General features: G+C 34.9%; 2 protein-coding genes across 12 annotated transcripts in view; both read right to left on the reverse strand.

Annotated features, from left to right (window-relative positions):
- Window positions 1–3,224: 3,224 nt before the first annotated feature.
- LOC125778372 (ecdysone-induced protein 74EF-like) lies at window positions 3,225–4,926 on the reverse strand. The gene has a single exon (XM_049455649.1). The coding sequence runs from the start codon at window positions 4,924–4,926 to the stop codon at window positions 3,880–3,882; it is 1,047 nt and encodes a 348-aa protein (XP_049311606.1). The 3' UTR covers window positions 3,225–3,879.
- LOC105230740 (protein scalloped) overlaps window positions 4,555–22,926 on the reverse strand; it is a 315,018-nt gene continuing 296,646 nt past the window's right edge. For 8 of the 11 annotated variants that reach the window (XM_049455643.1, XM_049455639.1, XM_049455641.1 and 5 more), the window contains 8 exons: window positions 17,911–18,041; window positions 8,278–8,976; window positions 7,336–7,376; window positions 7,082–7,274; window positions 6,949–7,011; window positions 5,590–5,750; window positions 5,281–5,515; window positions 5,054–5,190 (listed from right to left, as the gene is read on the reverse strand). In XM_049455643.1, coding sequence (XP_049311600.1) covers window positions 5,077–5,190; window positions 5,281–5,515; window positions 5,590–5,750; window positions 6,949–7,011; window positions 7,082–7,274; window positions 7,336–7,376; window positions 8,278–8,976; window positions 17,911–18,041 — 1,637 coding nt within the window. In that variant the 3' untranslated portion in view covers window positions 5,054–5,076. Of the gene's footprint in view, window positions 5,191–5,280; window positions 5,516–5,589; window positions 5,751–6,948; window positions 7,012–7,081; window positions 7,275–7,335; window positions 7,377–8,277; window positions 8,977–17,910; window positions 18,042–22,926 lie in introns of all 11 variants that reach the window. The other 3 variants (XM_049455638.1, XM_049455645.1, XM_049455646.1) reach the window with 3 other exon arrangements.

Below are 22,926 nucleotides of genomic sequence, written 5' to 3' on the forward strand. Positions count from 1 at the left end.
ATTACTTTTGAAATTTATTTTTAATTTTTTACTTTATTGCGGAGTCGAAATTTTAAAATTAATACTTTTTTTGAAAAGTGAGTTGAAATTTTTTAAATAAAATTTTAAAACTTATTTGTTTTATTTTACATTTTTTTTTTGCTATAATTATTTTAATATCGAAAACTTTCGAATGAAAGTGTTATTTGAATTCTGAGCTTTTTGTAAAAAGTAAATTTTGAAAAATTTTCTGCTGTGAGTTGAAATTTTTAATATAAAATTTTAAAATATGTGTATGTACTTTTTTAATTTTTTTGTTGCTATATATTTTTCGTAATTGAAAATCTTTAAAATTTTATTTAAAAAATTACAACCCAACTTTTTTGAACTAAAATTTTAATAAAAATTTTTTATTATAATTTTTTTGTTGCTATAAATTTTTTGAAAGTGAAAATAAATATTTTTTTTTTAATTATATTTAAATTAAATAAAAAATATGAGTTTATTTAAAAAATTTCAACTCCCGACAGAAATTTGATGAAGTCGGAATTATTTTACAAATTTTTAAAAAATTCCTATTTTTGTACATAAAAAACCTGTTTTGAATATTATAACATTAAAAAAATTACTTGTATGAGAAATTTATTTTTTTTTGTAAAAAACTATTAATTTTTAAACTTTAAATTTTTATTATTGAAATACTGAATATCCTTTTACGCTACCCGCATATCAAAAATATTTAATAATTTTTTTATTTATCGAGTTCTTGTTATCAAATAAATCTTTTTTTAAACTTACTGTCTGGAAATGAAAATAGATTAACTGATTTTTTTATTATATGACGCTTTATTTTTTTTATTTATATAACGCTTTTTAATAAAAAAAAAGTTAACTGCAAAAAAGCTCAATTTTTTTTCTGCAGAATTCAAAAAAAAAAAATATTTTATTGCTTAAAATTTTAATTTTTGTTTTTAGACAAGCAAGCGTTACTAAACACACTTTTGTTTAATTTTTTTTAGTTTTTAGTTTTTACTTTTAATAAACGAACTTTTTTCTTATAGACTTACAATTATATTTTGTTTTAACACATTTTTACGCAATCGTTTTCGATTTCGTGCCATGTTTATAGTTTTTTATTTTTTTTTTTTTATTTTTTTAACTTTTTACTCTCTTTGTTTTCGGCTAAAAGTCACTTAATATCAACAAAAATACTTTACAACGCTATGTTAATGTTATTTAAAATACAACTGATGCTTATAAACTTATTGCTTACGTCATAGTTAGATTTACTTATTTCTGCAATAATTTTGCTTATTTTTTGTCTATTAAATTTTACTCACATTTTGCCGCACGCTTACACACTTACACAATTAAGTTTTTGTATTTTTGTAATTATTTGTTTTTGTTTTTTTTTTTTGTATTTTTTCGGCGTATTAAAATTACTCAATTGAATAGAGTTCGCATTTCATTAACGGTGGATGGTTCAATTCACTTTTGCATGAATTTTCGATTTTGTTTTTGCTTAAGAATTTCATAAATTTCTAACTTGCGCATGCACAAACAAAATTTTGTTGTTTCATATTAAAAAAAAATGTATTTTATTTATATATATATAATTTTATTGTTTACTTTCAGTTATTAATATGTTACAGCAATTAGTATTATATAATTATTTATTTTTTTAATTTATTAATATTAACTTTACGCACATATAGCACTTAATTACAATTAATTAATAATTAATTACAACGAACATCGCTTTTAAATTTTAATAGCAAATTTAAACATTTTTGTTTTTGTTGTCAATATAAATTACATATACAAAATATGTATGAATGGCTCATACAATACATACTTATGCACTTTAATATTAAGTTTTGTTTTGCTTGTTGTTGTTGTTTGTAAAATTAACTTTAATTTAAGCATATTTGTAAAAAAAAATCAATATCTTTGCACTAAATTTAATAAAATAAGATTTGTAATCTTAAAAAATATTTTAAAAATATATTATTGATAAATTGAAACAAAAGAGTCAAAAAAAATACAACAAAAAAAATTAATTGCAAAATATATTGCATGATATAATAAGAATCATAAATATTTATGCACACTTAAATGTAAATTATGTTTTTGTTTTTGTAAAAAAATCGTAAGTCAATATACATTGTAAAATATTTTTTTAAAGAAATTATCATAATTCTAGTAATTACTTAAAATATTATAATTAAGAAAAAAGTGAAATATTTTTTTATATATTAACTGTGTATGTGTCTGTTTGTAGTAGCAGCGGCTGTTATTTGTTTTATTACTTAACACAAAATCGAATAATTAAAGACAAAAATTGAAATAAACTTAAAAAAATGAAAAAAAATTAAATAGAATTAAAAAACTAAAAAAAATTAAAAAAATAAATAAAAAAGTTAGAAAAACGAAAAATATACTAAAAAAATTAAATAAAATTAAATAAATTTAAGCAATTAATTAAAAAAATTAAGTGAAAAATTAGAAACAAAAATGAAATTAAAAATAAAGTTAAAAAATTAAAAAAAGTTAAGTAATTAATTAAAAAAATTAAGTGAAAAATTAGAAAAATAAAAATGAAATTAAAAATAAAGTTAAAAAAATTAGAAAAACAAAAAAAAACATTTGAAAATAAAAATTTAAAAAAATATTATTAAAATAAAATTTAAAAAATTAAGTCAAAAATTAAAAGTAATTTTAAAATATTGAGTTAAAAATTAAAAAAAAAATTAAGTCAAAAATAAAAAAATCAGCAAACAAAAAGAATTTAAAAAAATTAAAAACGAAATTTTAAAAATTAAGTAAAAAATTAAAAAAAGTAATAAAATTAGAAAAACAAAAAAGAAATAAAAAACGTTCAACAAAATATTAAATAAAAAAAATTAAAATTAAATGATTAAAATTAAAAAACTAAAATTAAAGAAATAAAATTAACAAATTAAAATTTAAAAATAATTTTAATTAAAAATAATTTAGAAAAATTAAAAAAAATATATATTTTAGATATTTTTAAAATATTATAAACCCCTACAAAAGCTTATAACTCTTTTATTAATTATATTTAATTTGCGGCTGTTGTTGGTCTCTATTGGCGTGGATATGTACTCAATTTTGCATAATTTGATGTTAATTTTTGTGTGAACGCAAAAGTTTAAATGAATTACAATTTTACTTATTTACAATATACAAATGTAATTAATTTTACTTAATTTTTTAAATTTTTATTTTCATTATTTTTAATTTTTATTTTAATTATTTTTAATTTTTATATTTTTTACAATTATTTTTATTATAATTTTTCAAATTTTTATTATTATTTTTTATAATTTTATTATTTACTTTTATTTTTTTATTATTACTTTTTATTACTGTTTGCCTTATTGCATTGCGTCAATAAAATATTTGTTGTTTTTGTTATTTGTATTGCATTTGTGTTTAGAAAGAGACATAAAATCAAGTAAATAAAGAAATTCAACACATAAAAACATTGCTTGTATTTCTTTGAGATCATATAAATGTACATGTGTGTATGTGTGTGTGTGTGTCGATGCAAGTACAACAACTTTTTGCTTGGCTGACAGCGCCGTGGGCAGAGGGGTAAGCCGAATAGCAAGGAGAAAGCTAAGCTGCGAATTTTGCTTGAAAAAGAGATGTCTTCAAGAGCTGGCTTACAAGAGCTGTAACCGAATTGTCATGAATAAAAAAAGCTTATCAATTTTTATAAGAATTCGGACATAACCACGCTTTTCTTAAGTCCATTATCCTCACACCGCGCGGCTCACCCCTTCATTTATGAATCCACCGCGCCGTCGCCAAGCAAAGGCGAACGCAACAATCATACAAAAAAAAAATCTTTAAGATTACAACAACAACAACCAATTAATTACGCTCACAACCATCCGCGATACCAACACCGCTGCCCTCCACCACGCTGACACTCCCCGCCGCTGCGGCCGCCATAACCGTTGCGACATTCGCGTGCCGCAACATCAAATCGCTCTCCGACGCCGCCTTACCGATGCTGCTCAAATTCAACACCGACGCATTATCGGACGCCGACGTCGCTGCATACTCTTGTGCGGACAACTTGAGAAACTGCTCATAAGCCGTTAGGCGCGAGCTCGACGCCGCTAGTGGCGGTTCATCGCCGCTCAACGCCTCCATGCTGCTGGCAGCGCACGAGCCGGCGTGGAATACTTTGCTAGCCATAACGGCGGCGCTGCTGCTGTACGGCGGTGGTGGCGGACGCTCGTTTAACAAGCTGCTGCCGCTGCCGAGCGTGTGCGTGAGCGCGCCAATACCGCCGCGACTGCTGGTTACAACGTCGGCGGCTGCTGCGCTGGCAGTAGCGCTGATGCTGCTCAAGCTGCTGAGTCTTTGTAAATGTTGCTGCTGCTGCTGTTGTTGTTGTTGCTGGTGATGATGTTGCTGCGCATGCGCATGTGCTTGCTGCTGTTGCATGTCGAGCGTCGCCAACGTCGAATGGGGATGTGCCACAATGGTCGTTGCGGCTGTGGCGCCGAACAGCTCTTCGTTTGATTGTCGGTGATGATGTTGTTGTTGTTGCAGAACAGTTGGTGTGGCTTCTAAAGCGTTGCTGCTCATTGGACTCGGCGATGTTGGCGATTGCTTGATGTGCGTAATGGCCGATGTGCCAACCGCTGAGACGCTCAGATCGCTGCCGCCGCCGCCGCCGCCAATGCCAACACCGCTGCTGCTTACGTTTTGGCAATCGCTGAGACTGCCGAGATAACGCGCGCTATTGTTGTTGTTGCCACCGCTGCTTGTGTTGTTGCTGTTGTTGATTGCGTTGCCGCCAACGCTGCCGCTGGTGCTATCGACATTGTCGTGCGCGTCCTTTGTTGTTGCCGCCGTTGTGAGCGCCAAGCCGCGCACACTGGCGCCACCTATCGAACCGTCGTCCATGGTCGCCGCTAAGGCGCCACCACTGCCGTGACGTTCGCCATCGCCACACTTGCTTACGCCTCCTACGCTTTCTCCTACACCGCCAATGCCGCTGCTATTACTACTATTGAATTCACTGTGTGTGGTTAGATTGGGCAGTTGCAGTTCATGCTATTCCTTTATCAATCGGTAGATGTGATGTGTGGCGCCGCTGTTCTGTTCCGCCACCTCGAACACGTACGCTATGCAGAGCAGGGTCTCTTGTGTGTCTCGCGCTTGCATCACCTGCATTCAAGCAAAACGGAGAGAGAGAGAAATAGAGATCGCGCTTTAGAGATATTTCTTCCATATTCAACATTTGTTGTAACCACTCACCTGCAATATTGTAAAGTTCTCCAGCACACTGTTCATCATATATCGTTCGGGTAGGTCCTTTAATTTTTGTATGAAGTTGATCATATATTCGCACATCGGCGACCGATGTATGCGATATACGAAACGACCATTCTCCAAGCGTGAGTATTCCGTTTCCACTTTCTCAACCACCTGCTTGCCGAAGGAGCAGACTTTTGTCGAACAGACGAGCACAACATTTTCGTTACTCTCATATCTAAAGCGCACAAAACGACCGAAGATTTTAATAAAACTTCAAAAGCAATATATTTTGGATTGGGGTATACTTACTGACTCGTAACGCCATAAAAATCACCCGTCTCTCTGCCGGTATTCAAGTCTGCCCAACATTTCACCAAGTAGAAAGCGTTCTGTGGACCTTTCTCGTAGAGATCTTTGAGACCACCTGATTTCTCAGGGAATTTATCGGAGATTTGTCGGATGTCAACAGTCTGTGGAGAGAAAATGTTTTGTTTAATTGAATCATATTTATAATAACTGCTTAATTTGAGAACTTCGTATAGTGGGGAAGGATGTTAAAATATCACCAACCGACATCAGTTTAGAATACATAGTCGAAACTGACATTAATCTTAACCTTTTTGTGACAGGCTTAAAGCGCTTTTTGTATGGGATTGTGATCTATTACATTGAAGTTTTAGGTAACACGATGGATCGGTCTTCTTAGCTGTCCATGTGAGATCCTTGTTAGGATCGACCTCCTAACCCAACCACAACCTGACATCTGTTTAAAATATTAACACAGAAACTCTCATGGAGTTTGGCCATTTCCTACAGGAACCTTCAAATATGGTAACAGAATCAACACTGTACTTTTGGAAAGAAGGTTTCTTAAGCTCGGACCCAAACGGATCGCAATTAGTATTTTGTCAAGAAGTTTCCACTCGGAAAAGTTTTCTTCAAAGAAAAAACGAGGAAGATCTCCACTTCGTTGGAAATACCAGGTGGAAAAATTGTGGAGGAAACCAATGAGTCTTTACTTTAGTAAAATAGAGGCAGAAAGAATATTGAGCTCGGTAGGAAAGAGGCAGTTGTGAGCTATTTACCAACTCCAGTGCTAGCTCAACGGCTGTATTTCTTATTGTGCGATTAAAGTAACAGCAAATCCACTGTGCCGCAAAGCAGCCTCTTTAGTGAGTGAGCGCTCACTACGTTAGAAACTCAGTGATACAAGTTCGGAGGTCAAGACCACTGTGAGCTGCAATCAATTAGGAAAAATGCAACGAATCACAGAGAACTGTCTAACTTATGAGCTGACAAAGGCCTTGTACTGGTTTGGAAATGGTTAGAATAACTGCTGTCTACTTATGATTCAACGACTAAGCCTAACATGAGCGGTGAGTGCTTCTCAACAACCAGCACATTGTCAGAACTTTCTGTTTTTTGAAGGTCTGGTCCTTCGAAAGACTTGAGTTCCACTTCAAGAGCTCTTCGAAATCACATAAGAATTTTTCACGGTAGTCCAAGGAACCTTCTGTTTCAGGAAGGCCTGGTGCTTCAAAATGGTTCAGTTACACTTCACGAGCTCTTTGAAATCACATAAGACTTTTTCAAAGTAGTCCAAGGCTGATGTCTCAACTGACAACACTTAACCTAACCCAAACCTTACAAATATGCATAAGCACTTACCTCAAGTAGCGGATCGGAGAAGGACGGTTTGCCGCCGAGTTGCACGAACAAATGCCGGTGATACTGCAGATAATAGAAAAATCATGTATATATATATATTTTTATAAATAATACGGCACGGCTTTGGACTCACGATTTCCTCTCTTTGTATCTCCATGAATGCCGAGAATTCGAGCAAGCGAAATTTGTGCGTCGCAATCGCTCTGCCCTCCCACGGCAGTTGTGCGGGCGGAAGACCTGCTTCGATGTCACCAGACACAGCTGTCGATGGTTTGCCGGCGGGATAGGGGGGTTGTGCGAATGGCTTAATGCTGTAATCGTAAAAACTGCGGTCAATGCAAACAATTTCAATGTCTCAGCTACAAAAATTTATTCAAGATAACTTACTCTTGTGAGGTGCTGGGCTGCAAACCGGGCTGCCAGAATTGCTGTGGGCGCGTGCGAAGAAGTAGAAAGGAGAGAAAATTTGCATGTGAGTATATTTTTTTTCGATTACTAATAAATATATATGTATGTAGATATGCATGTATATATGTACAACGGTAGATTATGTACAATACTTAAATTGAAATGAAAATACATATGAACAAAATGAGCCAGCGAAAAGCAAGGTTTATATGAAGAGCCAACAAAATTTAGGGTTATGCGTTTGTGATGAGAGAGAGAGAGAGCTCTTAGCTTGTTGTTTGTTTATTTGTTTTAGCATTTGAGAGCGTAAAAGTACACATTATATAAATCACAATTGCTGATTACATAGAAATGATTTCGCGATTTCGTTGTATGTACAAGAATTGGCATTTTGGCGACCCCCAACCAATTTGAAGAATTCTTTTTTGTAGATTTTTAAACATTTTACTTTTTTCTCAATTATTTTGCACTTTTCGGCTGCCAACACTGCTGATGAGATGAAGCGTACGATGAAGCGAGCGATGGTTTGCGTTAGCATATGGGCCCAGGGGGGCTACGAGTCGAAATGCGTGTGATATATGCACCATAACCTAAAAACATACAAATGAGTGATGGCTTTAAGCCTAATGGAGCTGCCAACGATGCTTTATGCGCGCATACATATACAAAAAAAATACATTTACACACACACACACAAATATATATGTGGATACATAGGGTTATGAAGCGCACAACGTGTATGATTTATTTACAACGCAACGAGTAGCGAGTTAGCGGTACATTATAGCGATGCCTATTATTTGCAATGCTTCGCTTTTTGTTTTTGTTTTTTTTTTTACAAAGATGAGCACACAATTTAGCCGAGTTCGTTAGAAGCGCTTAGCATTTACACATGTACTATGTAGATATGAAGTGTCTTACGCCCGGATACATCGGTGGATGATGGAGTGGCGTGTGCGCATGCGTATGCGCGGCGTGCGGCGCCGTTGCAGGCGTTGTCGCTGTCGTCGCCGTCGCCGCTCCCGCTCCTGCCGTACTCTGATGCACCTGTGCCGCGGCTGCTGCCGCCACCACCGCCGCATGTTGTTGTTGTAAATAGAGTGAGCCCGCTGAGGTGACCTGCGGCAAATGCGGATGCGTGGGCAGATGTGAGCTAGTGCTGTGCGGATGCGGGTGCTGCGGGTGGTGGTGTGGATGGTGCTGATGGTGGTGGTGGTGGTGGCTAAGGTGGTTGAGGTGGTGATGCTGATGAAGGTGATGCGAGTGTGGATGCGGCGAATGTAGGTGTGTGTACGCATGCGCCGCCGCCGCCGCTGCTGCTGCAGCAGCTGCTGTTGCCGACGAAGACGAGGAGGTTGCTGATGTGGCCGCAGGCGCAGGCAGTGCTGGCGAGAGTGGTGGCGCTGCGCCGGGTGGTCCGACAGCGCCGTGCGTGGGCTGATGCAAGCCAGCCGCGGTGAAGGCTGCCGCCGAAGCGGCATATGCGAGATTTTTCGCCGCCTGCGCCGATACGATTTGTGAGCTGGTCATGCCGCTCATAGCCTGCAGTGCTTTCTCCTTTTCGCTGAGCAAGTGCAGCGAATGGGCGTGACCGTTTATGCCGCCGATGCCGTTGGGTTCCTGAAAAATATTCAAAAATGGAAGGAGAAAGAAAGGTGGTGCTCGATGAGGCGTGTGTTGGGCAAATGCATTGAAAAATTGCTTGTATACATAGGTGTTGTGCAACGCAGTGGCTAAGACCTTAAGCGGTCGCTGTGTACACTGCAATCAAATTCGCATAACTTATTGACTTATTGACGAAAAATGCGTTGATGACGAGAGTGATGAGTTCGTTGATGATTTTGAGATGTTTTTGAGATAATTGATGACTTCCGATGATAGTTGTACGACAGTGCTTTAATAAATTAAAGTTTCAGTATTCTATATCCTTTAAGATTCAAAAAAAACTTTGCTTTTTCTTTAATATATTCACTTTTACTCGTTTTTTGTCCTTGCCGCGAGCTACTTTGACAGTGTGCATAGCATGCGTGCCACAACAGACAGCGCTTACCTCCACCGTCGGGCATCTCTTTGTGGTTGTTAGCTGCTCAGCAGCTAGCAAATAATAGAAAGAAGTAAAAGCAACCGCATACATCTTTGTATGCACATCCTTGCATTCTTTCTTTTATCCTTGCACTCGACGACAATGAGCGAGGGGACACACAACCACGCAGCATCTAGGCACATACTATTCCACTACAAAGTGACCCAGAAAACGTTGAGGAATTTTGTATGACAAAAAGTGAGGAACAAGAATTAAAGGGAACCCATAAAACGCATTTCCACATATTGCAGCGCTAGTCAAGCAGAAGCATCAAGCAGGAATATAATATACTTGCGTCAGTGTCCTTCAGTGCATGGTACAGCGAAATAGTTGTGGGTTGACAAAGGATTGTTTATAGATATATATAGTTAGATAAAAAAATCCTTTAAAGAGATTTTAAAAACGAAAAGCAGTAGGGAATATTCTTCTAGTTCCCTTATTCTGCTTCGTATAATATTTTGTATTTGAAACCAAGAGTGAAGGGTTAGCACCAAGGTAAAAATTAATTCAATCAGTCGGATGACAGAACAAGTTGATTTTAAGATCAATCGGATGACTGAAAAAGATGATTTAAATCTTAGTAAGGATTGCTGACATGGTTCACTAGACTCCAGACCTTAAAGATCAGTGGGAGGACGGAAAAAAATCCTTTAATTCAAAATAAAGATTGCTGACATCTTCCATTAGACCCTAAAAATCCGTTGGATGAGTGAAAAAACTGACTTAAATCCTGACAAAGGTTGCCTTAAAGGTTCCTATAAACCTTAAAAGTAAGTCGGAAGACTGAAAAAGATGATTCAAATTCTAATAAAGATTGCTGATATGTTTCACTAGACCCTAAAGATTAGTCGGATGAATGAAAAAGCTGATATAAATACTCATAAAGATTGCTGACGTGTTCCACTAGACCATAAAAATAAATATCGGACACATGACTGAGAAAGCACATTTAAGCCCAGATAAAGGTTACCTAGAGGTTCCTTTAGACCTTAGGGATAAGTCGGATGAATGAAAAAACGAATTTAAAACCTAATAAAATTGGTGACAGGTCAAGATTTTCTTGGTAAAGATTACTCACTAGACCCTAAATATCTGTCGGATAACAAAAAAAGTCGACTTTAAGACTTATCTTGTGAATTTTTAACGACAGATTTTTTAACAATAGATAAAGATATAACATAATATGGAGCAAACTGTTTTCAAAATATGTTCCGCGATAAGCGTCGGTGCTTCGGTTTAACTCTGACTAGTGTGGGTTCAGTGTCGACTACTTGCATTTAGAACCTTCGCTCTATTCTATATTAAAGGAGGTTGCAACAATAGATCTTGTCTTGATCTATCAATGTAAGCATGGAGTTGTTGTTATTGTAATGGCGGAAAGCATTCCTGAAGTACGTTTAAGTAGAGTTGACTGTCGTGGGAACGATAATGTGGTTTTTAGTTGAAGACTTATGCTACAGAATCAAGTTCTGACCCGATGAGAGGTTTTAGATGGACTTTTATGGCCTTTAAAAGATTAGTGAAATAATTGTAGTTCTTAGATTTTAACAAAGTTCTCGCTGTTTTGTATTCTCTATACTTGGTTACTTAGAATGATGAATTCTAAGCTAATTCTAACACAATTCTGGGTGATTAATTTTGCTCTACAACGATTGTTCTACCAGCAAGGAACAAAGCTCCTTGAGATGAATGAATGGTTGGGAACTAGATCCATCTACAGGTCTGGTTAGTTTTTAGCCGATTTGGTGGAAAACATCATATCTATAGTTAGTTTTTTAGCCGACTGGAGCTTAGAATGGTTCAGAAAATTTAGACGAGGTTCCTCAAATACGTCTATAAGATCGAAAGAATCGAAGTCAGGGATTTTCTTATATTTTGGTGAAAACCCATAATTTCTGGGCATTCAAAGGTCGGTCAACTGTCATAAAGTCGTGACTTGGCATACAGGTATTTTTTTTGTTCCAAGATCAATCACGGAGTTTCAAAACTGTATCCATATAAGACCAGAACAAGCGAGAAGTTGAGAATTATTAGCGGAAACAAAATCGTTTTTAGCCAGCAAAAACTTTAAAGTATTCTTTCAAGCGCCATACAATCGTGGCTAGGCATACAGTGATTTCTTTTGAGTTCCATAGGTCAAAAATAAAACGCGATGGTAACATTTTTCGTCAACTCTAGAAACTCTTAAGTCATATATTTTGAGGTATTTGTATACGAGCGCTAAAAAGTGCTTCAAAACTAGATTTTTAGACTACTAACTACCAGTTAAACTTCCAGGTAACCTATAGTTAACTCATAACACAAAATCAACATAAAAGCTTAAGCCCTGAGCACGTTTAGGCCTGAAAAAGTATTATAATTATTGTAGGCAAGGAATATAACTATTACAATTCCGGCAAGCTCAATAAACCTCTATATTTTCCTGCTTCCGGCTCTGTATGCAATTGCGCTTAATTCGACATAAATTTACTCATGAAGAAGTATTTTGCATGAAGTGTTTCGAATAAAAATTTTAACCAACGAAAAATCGGCTTTTCACATTTATAATATTTATAGAAAAGCGCATATATTATAGGCGCTCTTTGACGCTCATTCTATTTCTCTTACACTCGCTCGCTTGCGCGCTCGCTTCTTCCACTTGACTGTCACACAAAACGAGCGGCCAGGCGATTCTTCGGTCACTTTAACCCACTTTTGAGATCCTTTTAGTTTCACAAAGCCTTTACAACTGGACCATTAAACACCGTTTTGCGAAAGGTAAGCAGCGCAGAGCAAGAACTATACTACATAATGCTGTCGGCAGAGAAAGAAGAAGCAGAAGAGGCAGCTAACGGAGGCGGCCTTTACAACATTTCACTTTGTGTGCGCCATTTTTTGTTTGTAGCATTTTGAGTGTAAAAGTAGATTTTATTTGTTAAGCACAATTTTCATTATAAAATACATAAGTATTTGTTGCTTCTGTTGTTTTTGTTGTGCTATTTGTTGTTTGTTTACTATTTGCACGCCATCATTATAAATGCAAAAGTTGTTCAAAAAATTCCAACTTTGAGCCTTTTGCCTCACGGCTTTTGTTTCAGCGCAGCAAAGAGGCATTTTCACATTACAGTTATTTTGAAAAAGTCATTTTGCCATATGCGCTTTGCTTCCTCTTCCTCATCCTCATTCACCGGCACCGGCACTGGCTTTCTATGTTCATGCATTTTCTCTTTCTTGACTTTTGTTGCCACACAGTCGGACAAATGTAGTTGCCGTTTGCTTTGTTTTGCATGTTGTTGCTTTTGTTTTCGTCATTTTGCTTGCTCGCTTTTGATGCTTTGACCTTTTGACACAATGTGTGGGCCATAAAATACCAAAGGAATAAGGCGAAAAACAAGCGCATAGTGGAAGAAAACAAAGCACAAAGGGGAAATGGAAAAGCCGTAAAGAGTTAAAGTGGACAATGCGGCTGGCCGAGCTTAATGCAGATGTCAGCGAAGTGGGCGTGGCTGATGGGCGGCTGCATGAGGGGCAGAGTTGCAACCCAAAAACAACGTTATAGTGTCAGTTTGAGGTTAAGCAGTGAAAAAATGTATAAACAGTTGTTATTTATAGGAATGTCCCCTGGGTGACCAAGCAGTTGACTTGAGAGGGCCACATTAAAAAAAATAAATAAATAAATAAAAATATGGCAACTGCATCGAAAAACAGTAAAAAATATTAAATATAAAAAAGTTAAAAAATATGGCAACTCTCAGCGGTATACGAAGAGCCCCGAGGCATTAAAAACCCCCTTAAAGTAAAAAATTAAAAATATAAAAAAATTAAAGAAAAAATATGGCAACTCCCAGCGGTATACGAAGAGTGCCGAGGCATTAAAAACCTTCTTAAAGTAAAATTTAAAAATAAAAAAATGAAAAAATATGGCAACTCCCAGCGGTATACGAAGAGGTCCGAGGCATTAAAAAACACCTTAAAATAAGAAATTAAAAATATAAAAGAAATTTTAAAAATATGGCAACCCCCATCGGTATACAAAGAGCCCAGAATCATTGAAAAATCCCCTTAAAGTATAATAAAAAACTAAAAATATAAAAAAATCAAAAAAAATATGGTAACTACAGAAGAGGAATATTATGCAATATACACACATGTACATATGTATGTATATCTCATCGGCATACAAGAAGACCCGAGACATTAAAAATATGTATTTTCGTCTAAAATTTAATTTCTTAAAGCATAAAATTAAAAAAAAAAAATATAAAATATAAAAAAGTAAAAAAAAAAATATTTCAACTGCAGCTTGACTCTCGTGCCGCGCCAAAAGGAGTCGTCGTCAGTCAACACTAAAAACAACAACCACAACAAAAGCGCATAAAGCAGCAAAACAACTGTTGAAATCAAATAAACTTTCCAACAAAGCTAGAGAAGACGAAAACTAAAGAGAGAGAGAGAGAGAGAAAAATAAAAAATAAATTTTGTTTTTGTACAATGATTTGTTGTTGCAGCCTGCTGCTTGCTGCATGGCATTGTGTTTTGCTGCTTTTTGTTGTTGTTGTTGTTTTTGTGTTACCGATTTTACGGTACACAAACGGTCAGCGTGCAACAAAAAGGATTTCAATGGAATTTTCACTTTACAAAGTGCGATGCAACGCACAAAAAACAAAAACAAAAATTAAAAGCGAAAAACAAAAAATAACTAACAAAAAAGCAGAAGAAAATTGAAATGAGAAATATATTATAGAAAAGTCGAAAAATGGAAAAGGACAAAACACAAAGCACAAAGCAAAATGCAACGCGAACTCACGCGACGCCAAGCGGGGTGGCAGGGGGTCTGAGGGAGTGGCGTGCAGGCAAATCGCCTGCTGGGTGGTCTCGTCTCGTCGCAGTTAAGATGCGATGCAGTCACGTGTGGCAGCGACGAATTTATAACACAAACGACAACAAGCGTGGCAACAACAGTAACAACAGCAACAATAACATTGGAAATGTAGCTCAAACAAAAACTTTGCAGTCGTTCAAATGCTACAAACGGCACAAAAACGTGTAATTTTTATAAAGTTTTGCCTTTTACTTGGACATAGAGACGACTGTGTGTGCTTTAAAGTATGTATGTCTGCTTCTATGCATGTTTGTATGCATATAATTCTATGTATGTATATATATGTAATGGTAGCTACCGACGACCGACCGACACAAAGTAACTTTTAAGTGAAATGGACAAACGGACACACACACATGCATGCATAGATGCATATACACACGTAAATTCTAACCAGAAGCACACACACAGGCATACACACGCATTTATAATGAAATAAGTATGGATGTCGGTAAGCATGCAGCTTGCAAATAGATATTTTCCTCGAAAGCACTTGCGAGTACTCTCCCATATGCACATGTACATATACATAGTATGTAACATATGTAAAGCTGAAATTGAAATGCATGTCCATTAAGATGGTTCTGAAAGTTATCTTTTTGTTTACTTTTGAGGTGAGTTTTGGTTGTCAAGTAATTTCGTTTGATGGCAACAGCTGATCTTATTGAACTAGCTTATTTCGAACTTAACCGCTTTACCGTTATCTATCTGAACAGCTGATATAGTAAGGCTTGTTTGTAAAGAATGTTCTTAAATTCAAAGGATTGCCTATCAAAGATGGAGATCGAAAACAGAATTTTTGACACATTTTACTATCAAAAGGATAAAAATGCAGTTCAAGCAAGGCGTAATTTATGTGAAGATATGTTGACCAAATGGCAACGCAAAAATTGGTTTGTAAAATTTCGTTCCGGCAATTTCATTCTTGAGGATGCACCACGTCCTGGAAGGACTTTTGAAGCCAATGTGGATAAAACGAATTCGTTGGTCGAGGGTAGTCGTCGAATAAATACTCCAGAGATTGCTGATAGAATACATTTATCTAATGCGTCCTTCACAAGAAACATTTAGGATTGATTCGATGCTTGGTATATGGGTGCCTCATGTTCTTACAGAATTCATCGCATTAATGACTGTGATTTGCTTATCCAACGTCAAAGTAGTGAACTATTTTTGCAGCGCATTATTATTGGCGACGAATATAGAAATGTTTGCAAGAATGTAAAGTGCAAGCGTTCTTTATACTATAAAAAATGAACCAGCTCAAACCAATTCGAAGGCTGATAGCCAGTAAAAGCACAAAACCAGGATTAAATCTAAAGTATATTGTGATCAGCTGGATAAAATAGAGTGTTGCACTCAAACAGAAGGTGCCAGAATTGAGTAACAGAAAAGCTTTTGCAGCTTCAATGGGAGGTGCCACCACACCTGCACAATTACTTGTTCAAGGGTAAAAATTTTATGGGCGTGCAATCAATATCTTCCCGGGAAATGGCAATAGGTGTTAGATCAAAATGCAAATCGTGTTTAAATTGCACTAAAAAACGAAATTACTTTGTTGAATTATGAATAATTATTATAAAAACACATATATGGTGATAAACCAAAAAGAATAATTTTATAATTTGAATAAATAATACTGTAAAAAATAAATTCTTCTAAGATTTGTTTTAAATTTATATTTTTACTTGTAAATTTTATTTTTTTTTGCGAAAAAGTTTTAGAAAAAATGTTAAATATATTAGTTTTTATTCAAAATATATGTATATATTTTCATAAATTGTACATTTTTATTATTAAAAAAATGTTCATGAAAATAGTTTAAAAACATTGTTTTTAAAGAAAATATAAATTTATTTAACTGAATTTTTTTAGGTTTTTTAATAAAATTTTTCTAGAAAAGTTTTTAAAATTATTTTTTTTTCAAAACGAAAAAATAAATTTTATTTATATATATTTTTTAAATAAATATAATTTTTTTATTAAAAAAAGTAAATTCAATATTTTTTATTTAAGCAAATAAATTTAATACTTTTTATTAATAAAAAATAATATTAGTACCTTGAGATAGTTTCGTCATTATAAAAAAAGTGCGAACAAAAAATTCACAAAAATCGCCTGACACATTTATGTTAAGAAACGAAGGCGAAACATTTATCACACACCCTAATCATACATACATACATACATATATAGAAACATATACATATACAAACATTCCTACATACAATTCATATATATGTACTAAAGACACTTTCTCGTTACTTTGTCAGCAACTCTTTGGAATTAAAATAAAACTGTAACACTTTATCTGCTGTTACTTGCATTTCATTCCGAAATAGTCGTTTGCTTTTGTTGTTGCTTTACTTTTCTTTTCTAAAAATTACTTTGAGAATACACCATACATTCTATAGCAGCGCTTTGAATTCAAATAAAATGATAAATAAATAAAAGTGAAGTATTTCTTTAAATGCATGGCAGATATGTAGTTGCTATCTACTGGTGTAGCTGTCTGTGATATATAAAAGATTGATGAAAATACATGATTTTAAAAATGTTAAAAAATAATAAACTTTTTTTTTTAATTTTTTCGTTTTTAATTTTTTTATTTTTTAAAATTAATTAAAAAAAAAAATAAAGAAAGAGTTTTTATTTTTTTGCTTGGTAAAAAAGAATTTATATGGGGTGTTCGGCCATTAGCAAAATACATTGAGTCTTAAATTATTTTGTAAATATTTCCATAAGATGACCATTACTCGTCATGATCTGCGACTTTGACGTTTATACATATCTCTCCTGATCTATTGAGTGCCAAGAAATTTTAATTGAGAGAGAATATGCTTTAAGAAAGGTTTCTCATGTTTGCAATATGCTTTAAAGCAAGCCTTGGTAGAACTGAACCATCGCTAAGGTAACGTCAGCAAATAAAAATACACCGCGTAATACTTGAAGTGTTATTGTGCTTCCACAATGCTTCTAAGAGTTTGTTAGCGCTTGAAAAGTCGCAAAAAATATTTAAAAAAATTTTAAAAAAATTAGAAAAAAAATTAAGAAAAAATAAAAAAAAATTTTAAATATATGTAATTTATGACTGTGATGTAGTTGTATGCGAATTTTTATGAGTTCGAAAATGCAAAAAAAAAACTTTTTATTCATAAATTTGAATTATGCACTTGTTTTTCGCCTTGTAAAAAAATTTCAAATGGTTAATGATGCTTTAACACTAATTTTATGACCTTATTTACGCAGTATTTTTTTCTTTTCAAATAAAAGTTTTAGCAAAATCTTATCTAGTATAAAAGCATATCTTATGAGTTAACTCTTAAATTACATTTTTTTTTTCATTTTTCTATACTTCATAAACACTTCAAGGACATCAGATAAACCTTGCTTTTCATAATCGAATTAAAAAAAAATATATTAAAAATAAAAATACATAAAATCGATTTAAAATAAGAAAGTTCGAAATGAATTTGGTTGACAAAAGCCACAGTCAAAATATTCAAAACAAAATAAGAACATGAAAATAACAATTTAAACAGTTTTAAAGCAAAACTAATTTTCTTTTGTAAATAAAATATGTAACAAGGAAAATTATTATTTTACTTACGACTTTGATTTTCGCCTGAATCTCACGCAATTTCCGTCTGGCCAGCACCTGTATGTGCGAGCTGACTTGCTTTCGTGTTCTCGTCTTGCCTGTGCGTAGCTTGATATAACGAGCGATGAGTTCATTTCGGCCTGCAAAATGAAAAAAAACGGAAGAAAGCGAAAAACGTGAAAAACTACTGAGGAAATTGTGCGAGGAAAGATTGAATATATAATGAGCGACATTAATGAAATAAATTACAGGAAATTAACTATGAAATTCAGATGAAATCAGTACATTTTGTGCGAGTATTCGCCATATGAAATAAATCTTAATAAGAATACAAGTAAGAAGTAGGCGAGAGGGATTCCACTGTAGGCTGGAGTACTTGCTGTGGAAGATTTAATTATTGTATAAGGCTTGCGGCTTGATTATAAATCGACTGCTAGCTATACAGATATACATACTATACATATATTATGTTAGTACTACATATATTGCAATAGTCAGTACTCGTTTATAAAATATAGTATATTAAATATTTACTCAGCTTAATTTGGCAAATAATTTGTTTATTTGAGTAGCTCAATACTGGCAAACGAGTTTTTTCTACTTTTTTATTACATTCCTCTGCTTCTTCTCCCATAAATGTGTACGTTTAAGCCCTTTGGAGTTGTTGGTGGGTATCTAGACTTAAATTAGTTTCTTTCTGCTAAACTAATTTCTCAGTATTTGGTATATTACATAGTAAACTGAAATTTATTTCAATGACAGTGACCTCGGAAATTATGCGCGTTAGCAAATGTTGGTTTTCTGTAATTAGTTTTATGGGAAAAATTAGCTGTTGGTTTCATTTAATTAATTTTATGTGTTTATTAGACTGACAAGAATTTTTTGCTTTATTTTATGTGCTTAGAAATATAAGAGAATTTCCGAAACTGTATGTCTATATGCGTATATACTGATAATATCTGTGCAATTATAATACTGAAACACGAAGATCAATCGGCTGAATATCGTGACATAAATATTTATTTTAATTACTATTCATTAACCTCAGTAGCATGATTATTCAGAATTTTGTAAAATTAGTTAATCAAAAACTTCGGAGAGTTTGTTAGAAGGGCTTCAAAACCCTCGATTATCATGCTGTTCGGAATATGGAATATCGAATTGTTTCCGACCTACTAAATTGACTTTAAGCAACTGTTTCGAAGAGAAAAGACTTTAAAAAGATTTACATAGATGCATAACAATGAGGATCAACAACAAGATTTGACTAGATAAAAACTTTCTTAAATCATAAACAAAGTCTTAACCCTATTTTTTCTCATGAGATTATACTTTATACATATGGATGAATTATTTTATGAAAAAATTCTACATTATAATAAACACTTTAAAACAAAAATAATACATTTAAAAAAAAAATCAAATTCACTTCGGGTTAAATAACTGTAATTTAGAAACAAAAAATTATTAAGTTAAAAAATTGCTACTTTGAGAAGTCTTACATTTAATTCATGTTGAAAGAGAAGTGATTTTAACGAACGAAGCCAAAATAATTGTGATAGCTATGTGCGATTCGCCATACATTAGCGAGTAACGAATCGAACAGGCTATACCAACAGTCGTATCAACTTGTTATCTTTGTTGTTGGTTTTATATCTGCATGTTTTTTAAGAAGAGAACAGTGTCAAAAAGACAGGGAGCAGAGAGTTATTGAATCAATGATGGCGAATACATATTTAAGGGAATAGAATAGAATAAAATAAAAATAATTATTTTTGTATATTTTAGAAGGTTAACTGTATAAGAATATATCTACAAGCGCATTTTTTCAAATGCAAATTATTTTTGGACCTATTGTGTTCTGTTGACCCGGTATTCAAACTGCGCGGCCGGAACTGAAACTTTTAAACTTTTCTCCCAGCAGGCAAGGGGTAGAATGTGCCCGCGGTTAGGTATGCCTGTCGTAAGAGGCGACTAAAAACCAATATGCACTACGTTTGTTATATGACTTGCCTCGAAATATCAGCATAGACTTGTCAGAAACACAAGTAGTATCCATAATACTCAGCTTGTATTGATATTATAGTCTTTGAATGAGATTCCTTCTAATGAAAATACATTTGAAGTTCAAGCGACAAATGTCACCAGTCATTGAGTTTGATGGATGCTAAACTGGAGGTAGCAAAAGCTACAAGGTTTGACGGGACAGTAAAATCCGGTACTACGGGGAGCAGTTAGCCCTTGTAGTTCGCTCCAATCTGTTCATTGGGTTTGGTCCTTGGTGGAGGTTCATGGAATTGAAAATTCAATTCGTTGTGGAGTCTCATTGCGGACAGGTGTCGGACCCACAGCACGGCAGAGGTTTTAGGTTAGCCTCGAATTATTTGAGGCGTTGATCAACGGATAGTTTTGATCCGTCGTCGAACAACAACTGTTCCAGAAAATGTTTAAGAGTCTTCTTTCCAGACTTGTTTACGTCTAAAATTATGCATATCACCAAATTACTATTGAAAAAAGAAAATGTCAAAACAACAAACAACTTTTCCGTAGTACTGGACTTGGTGACATTATTCTAGAATAATAACATTTTCTTAGGTTTCCGATTGCTAGGAGGATTCAAATCATGGGTTGCCAATTTTTTTAGCCCCCTACTTAATCAGCTGCTAAGTTTTGAAATATAAAACTATTTTTATTTCTTTTGCTTTGGACTCGCCATAAAATAAATCTTCAATTTATAACCCAGTGTTTCTTGAGATATTAAAGAGACATATTCGTGAGGTAATGCAAGGTCGTTTTTTCAATTGAAGTACAGATTGCTGCAGTGTCAATATAATGCAGAAGAGCCTGTGATCTATAGTGATCCCAATCGAAAATATGTTCGAAACTTGAGGCATTGCTTTAAATAATAATCCATGTCAAATTTTGTGAGGATCGTGAAACAAGAAAGTTTTTCATACAATCGATCAGTTATATGCTATATTGATTCGATATTGGCGGTTACGACAAATACATAAGTAGAGAGAAAAGGTCAATATCTCAAAAATCGCGATTTGGTGTGGTTTATGGGCCGGTGGAGTCATCGGATTTATTGAGAAAACCCTTTGGTGTACAGATAATCTAACTTTTTGGGCCGGTCGATTGGCCAATAAGATCATGTGATATCACACCGTTAGACTTTTTCCTGTAGGGATATGTTATATTTAAGGTCTATATGGACAATCCCGCTGCGTCTTAGGCCTTGAAGAAACATCGCGCGTGTCATTCAGTCGAAATACTCGAACGACTCATCGAAAATTGGACTAAACGGATGGACCCTCTGAAACGTAGCCACGGCCAACATTTTTAAGAGATAATCTTCAAATGCCAAAGAATCTTCTTTCGAATGAAAATAAACATTCTCCATTAAATTTGAAGCTCCTGTGTTTTTTCTTTAAAGAAAGTAGGGAACCTCGAAATGGATGACCTTTATATGTAATATCTGCATGACTATCGTTAAACATTTTCCTAAATAACGGCATCCTTTGCACTATATTTGCTTCGCGTATTTGCATAATATAATAGCGAACCGAATTTGACACCGCGCACTTGCCACTAAGTCACGCCCTCCAACCCCAAACAGAAATCATATTTAAGCGTGTATATGTATATACGTATATTTGTAGATATGAAAACATCAGCAGCAAATATAAATTTAATCAAAATTAATTTGCACCAACAAAGAGACAAAGTGAAGCGCAAACACACTGGAGGGGTGAGAAGGACTCGGCGCTTTGGGTAAACGAAAATATTCATAGCTCGCAATATTACACAATTCACTAACGACCAGCAGCAGCAGCAACCAACAACAATAACAACAAACGAGTAGTGAAGCAACAAGGCGCGCGCTCATATAATAATAAATAAAATAATGACAGAAGACAGACAGACAGACGGAGGAACAGACACACAGAGAGACACAGGAACAGACACGGAGAAAGACACAGCGTCAGCCAGGCAGGGACACAAATGAAAATACAACAACAATGCACTGTGGTGAACACTATGCTTGCGCCCCATCTTATTTTACGGCCTTTACTGCTTCACTTGGCTTGCCGCCACTGCTTGCCACTTGCCGACTGTGGCTGTTGTCTTTCAACGGCCGCCTTCGTCCTGTCACCTCAGCACGCTGCTTGCCATTTAATTCTATTGTTTTCACTATAATTTTCTATGTTTTCGCAAAAGTTCAGTTCAAGTTTGCTCTTGTTGTTTTTGTTGTTGTGGCACTTTGCTTCTTCGCCGTTGAAGCTCCCAGTCATTGTCTTCTGTTTGGTGCTGTTAATGCTTCGCTGTGGATGCTGTCTGAACTCTTGCGCTGCGCGTACAACACTTCCCCCCTCGTTTCAGCAAGCAAAGTTGTGCGTTGACTTGCCTTAACCAGGCTTCAGCGCCCTTCTCGACTAATGCGTTCTTCATGTGCCGGCTCTGACCTCTGCGTCTTCCACATTGTCTATTTTGGTCGTGACGTTGGCGTCGCCGTCGTCGTTCACTAATTGCACATTCTTGGCATAGTTTCACTTCTAACCGAATAAAATTATTTTCATTCACTCAACGAAAAGCGTACTACGCCCCCCTCAACGCGCATTTGATTCCTTCACTACTTTGGATATGGATTTGTGTGTGTGTGCCTGTCTTGCAGCAACTTCCTCGCTTTTCATTGTTTTCCAACGCGCCCAAATCTCCAACTCTACCCTCCTCGGTTCGCATCACTTTGGCCTTCACCAACATTTGTTGCTTTGTATTCCTTAGCACCCACTATGAGCCTTTGCCGTCGCCAACTTAACTTAATATCAACTTGGCTGAGGAAAATAGGAAGAAAAACACACAATTGTTAGAGTCAACAGCGCAGGGTGTGGATATGTAGAGTTTGGACTTTCTAGGTGTTTGCCTCCAGCGTTTTCCTTAACTGCTATTTGTGTGTGCGTTCGTCGCTGCTGAAACGCGCTTGCGACTCGTCCGCGTATTGCCTGCAGCTTTGGTCCCGTCGAC

Source organism: Bactrocera dorsalis, chromosome 4, assembly GCF_023373825.1.
Source record: "Bactrocera dorsalis isolate Fly_Bdor chromosome 4, ASM2337382v1, whole genome shotgun sequence".
Classification (NCBI taxonomy): Eukaryota; Metazoa; Arthropoda; class Insecta; order Diptera; family Tephritidae; genus Bactrocera; species Bactrocera dorsalis.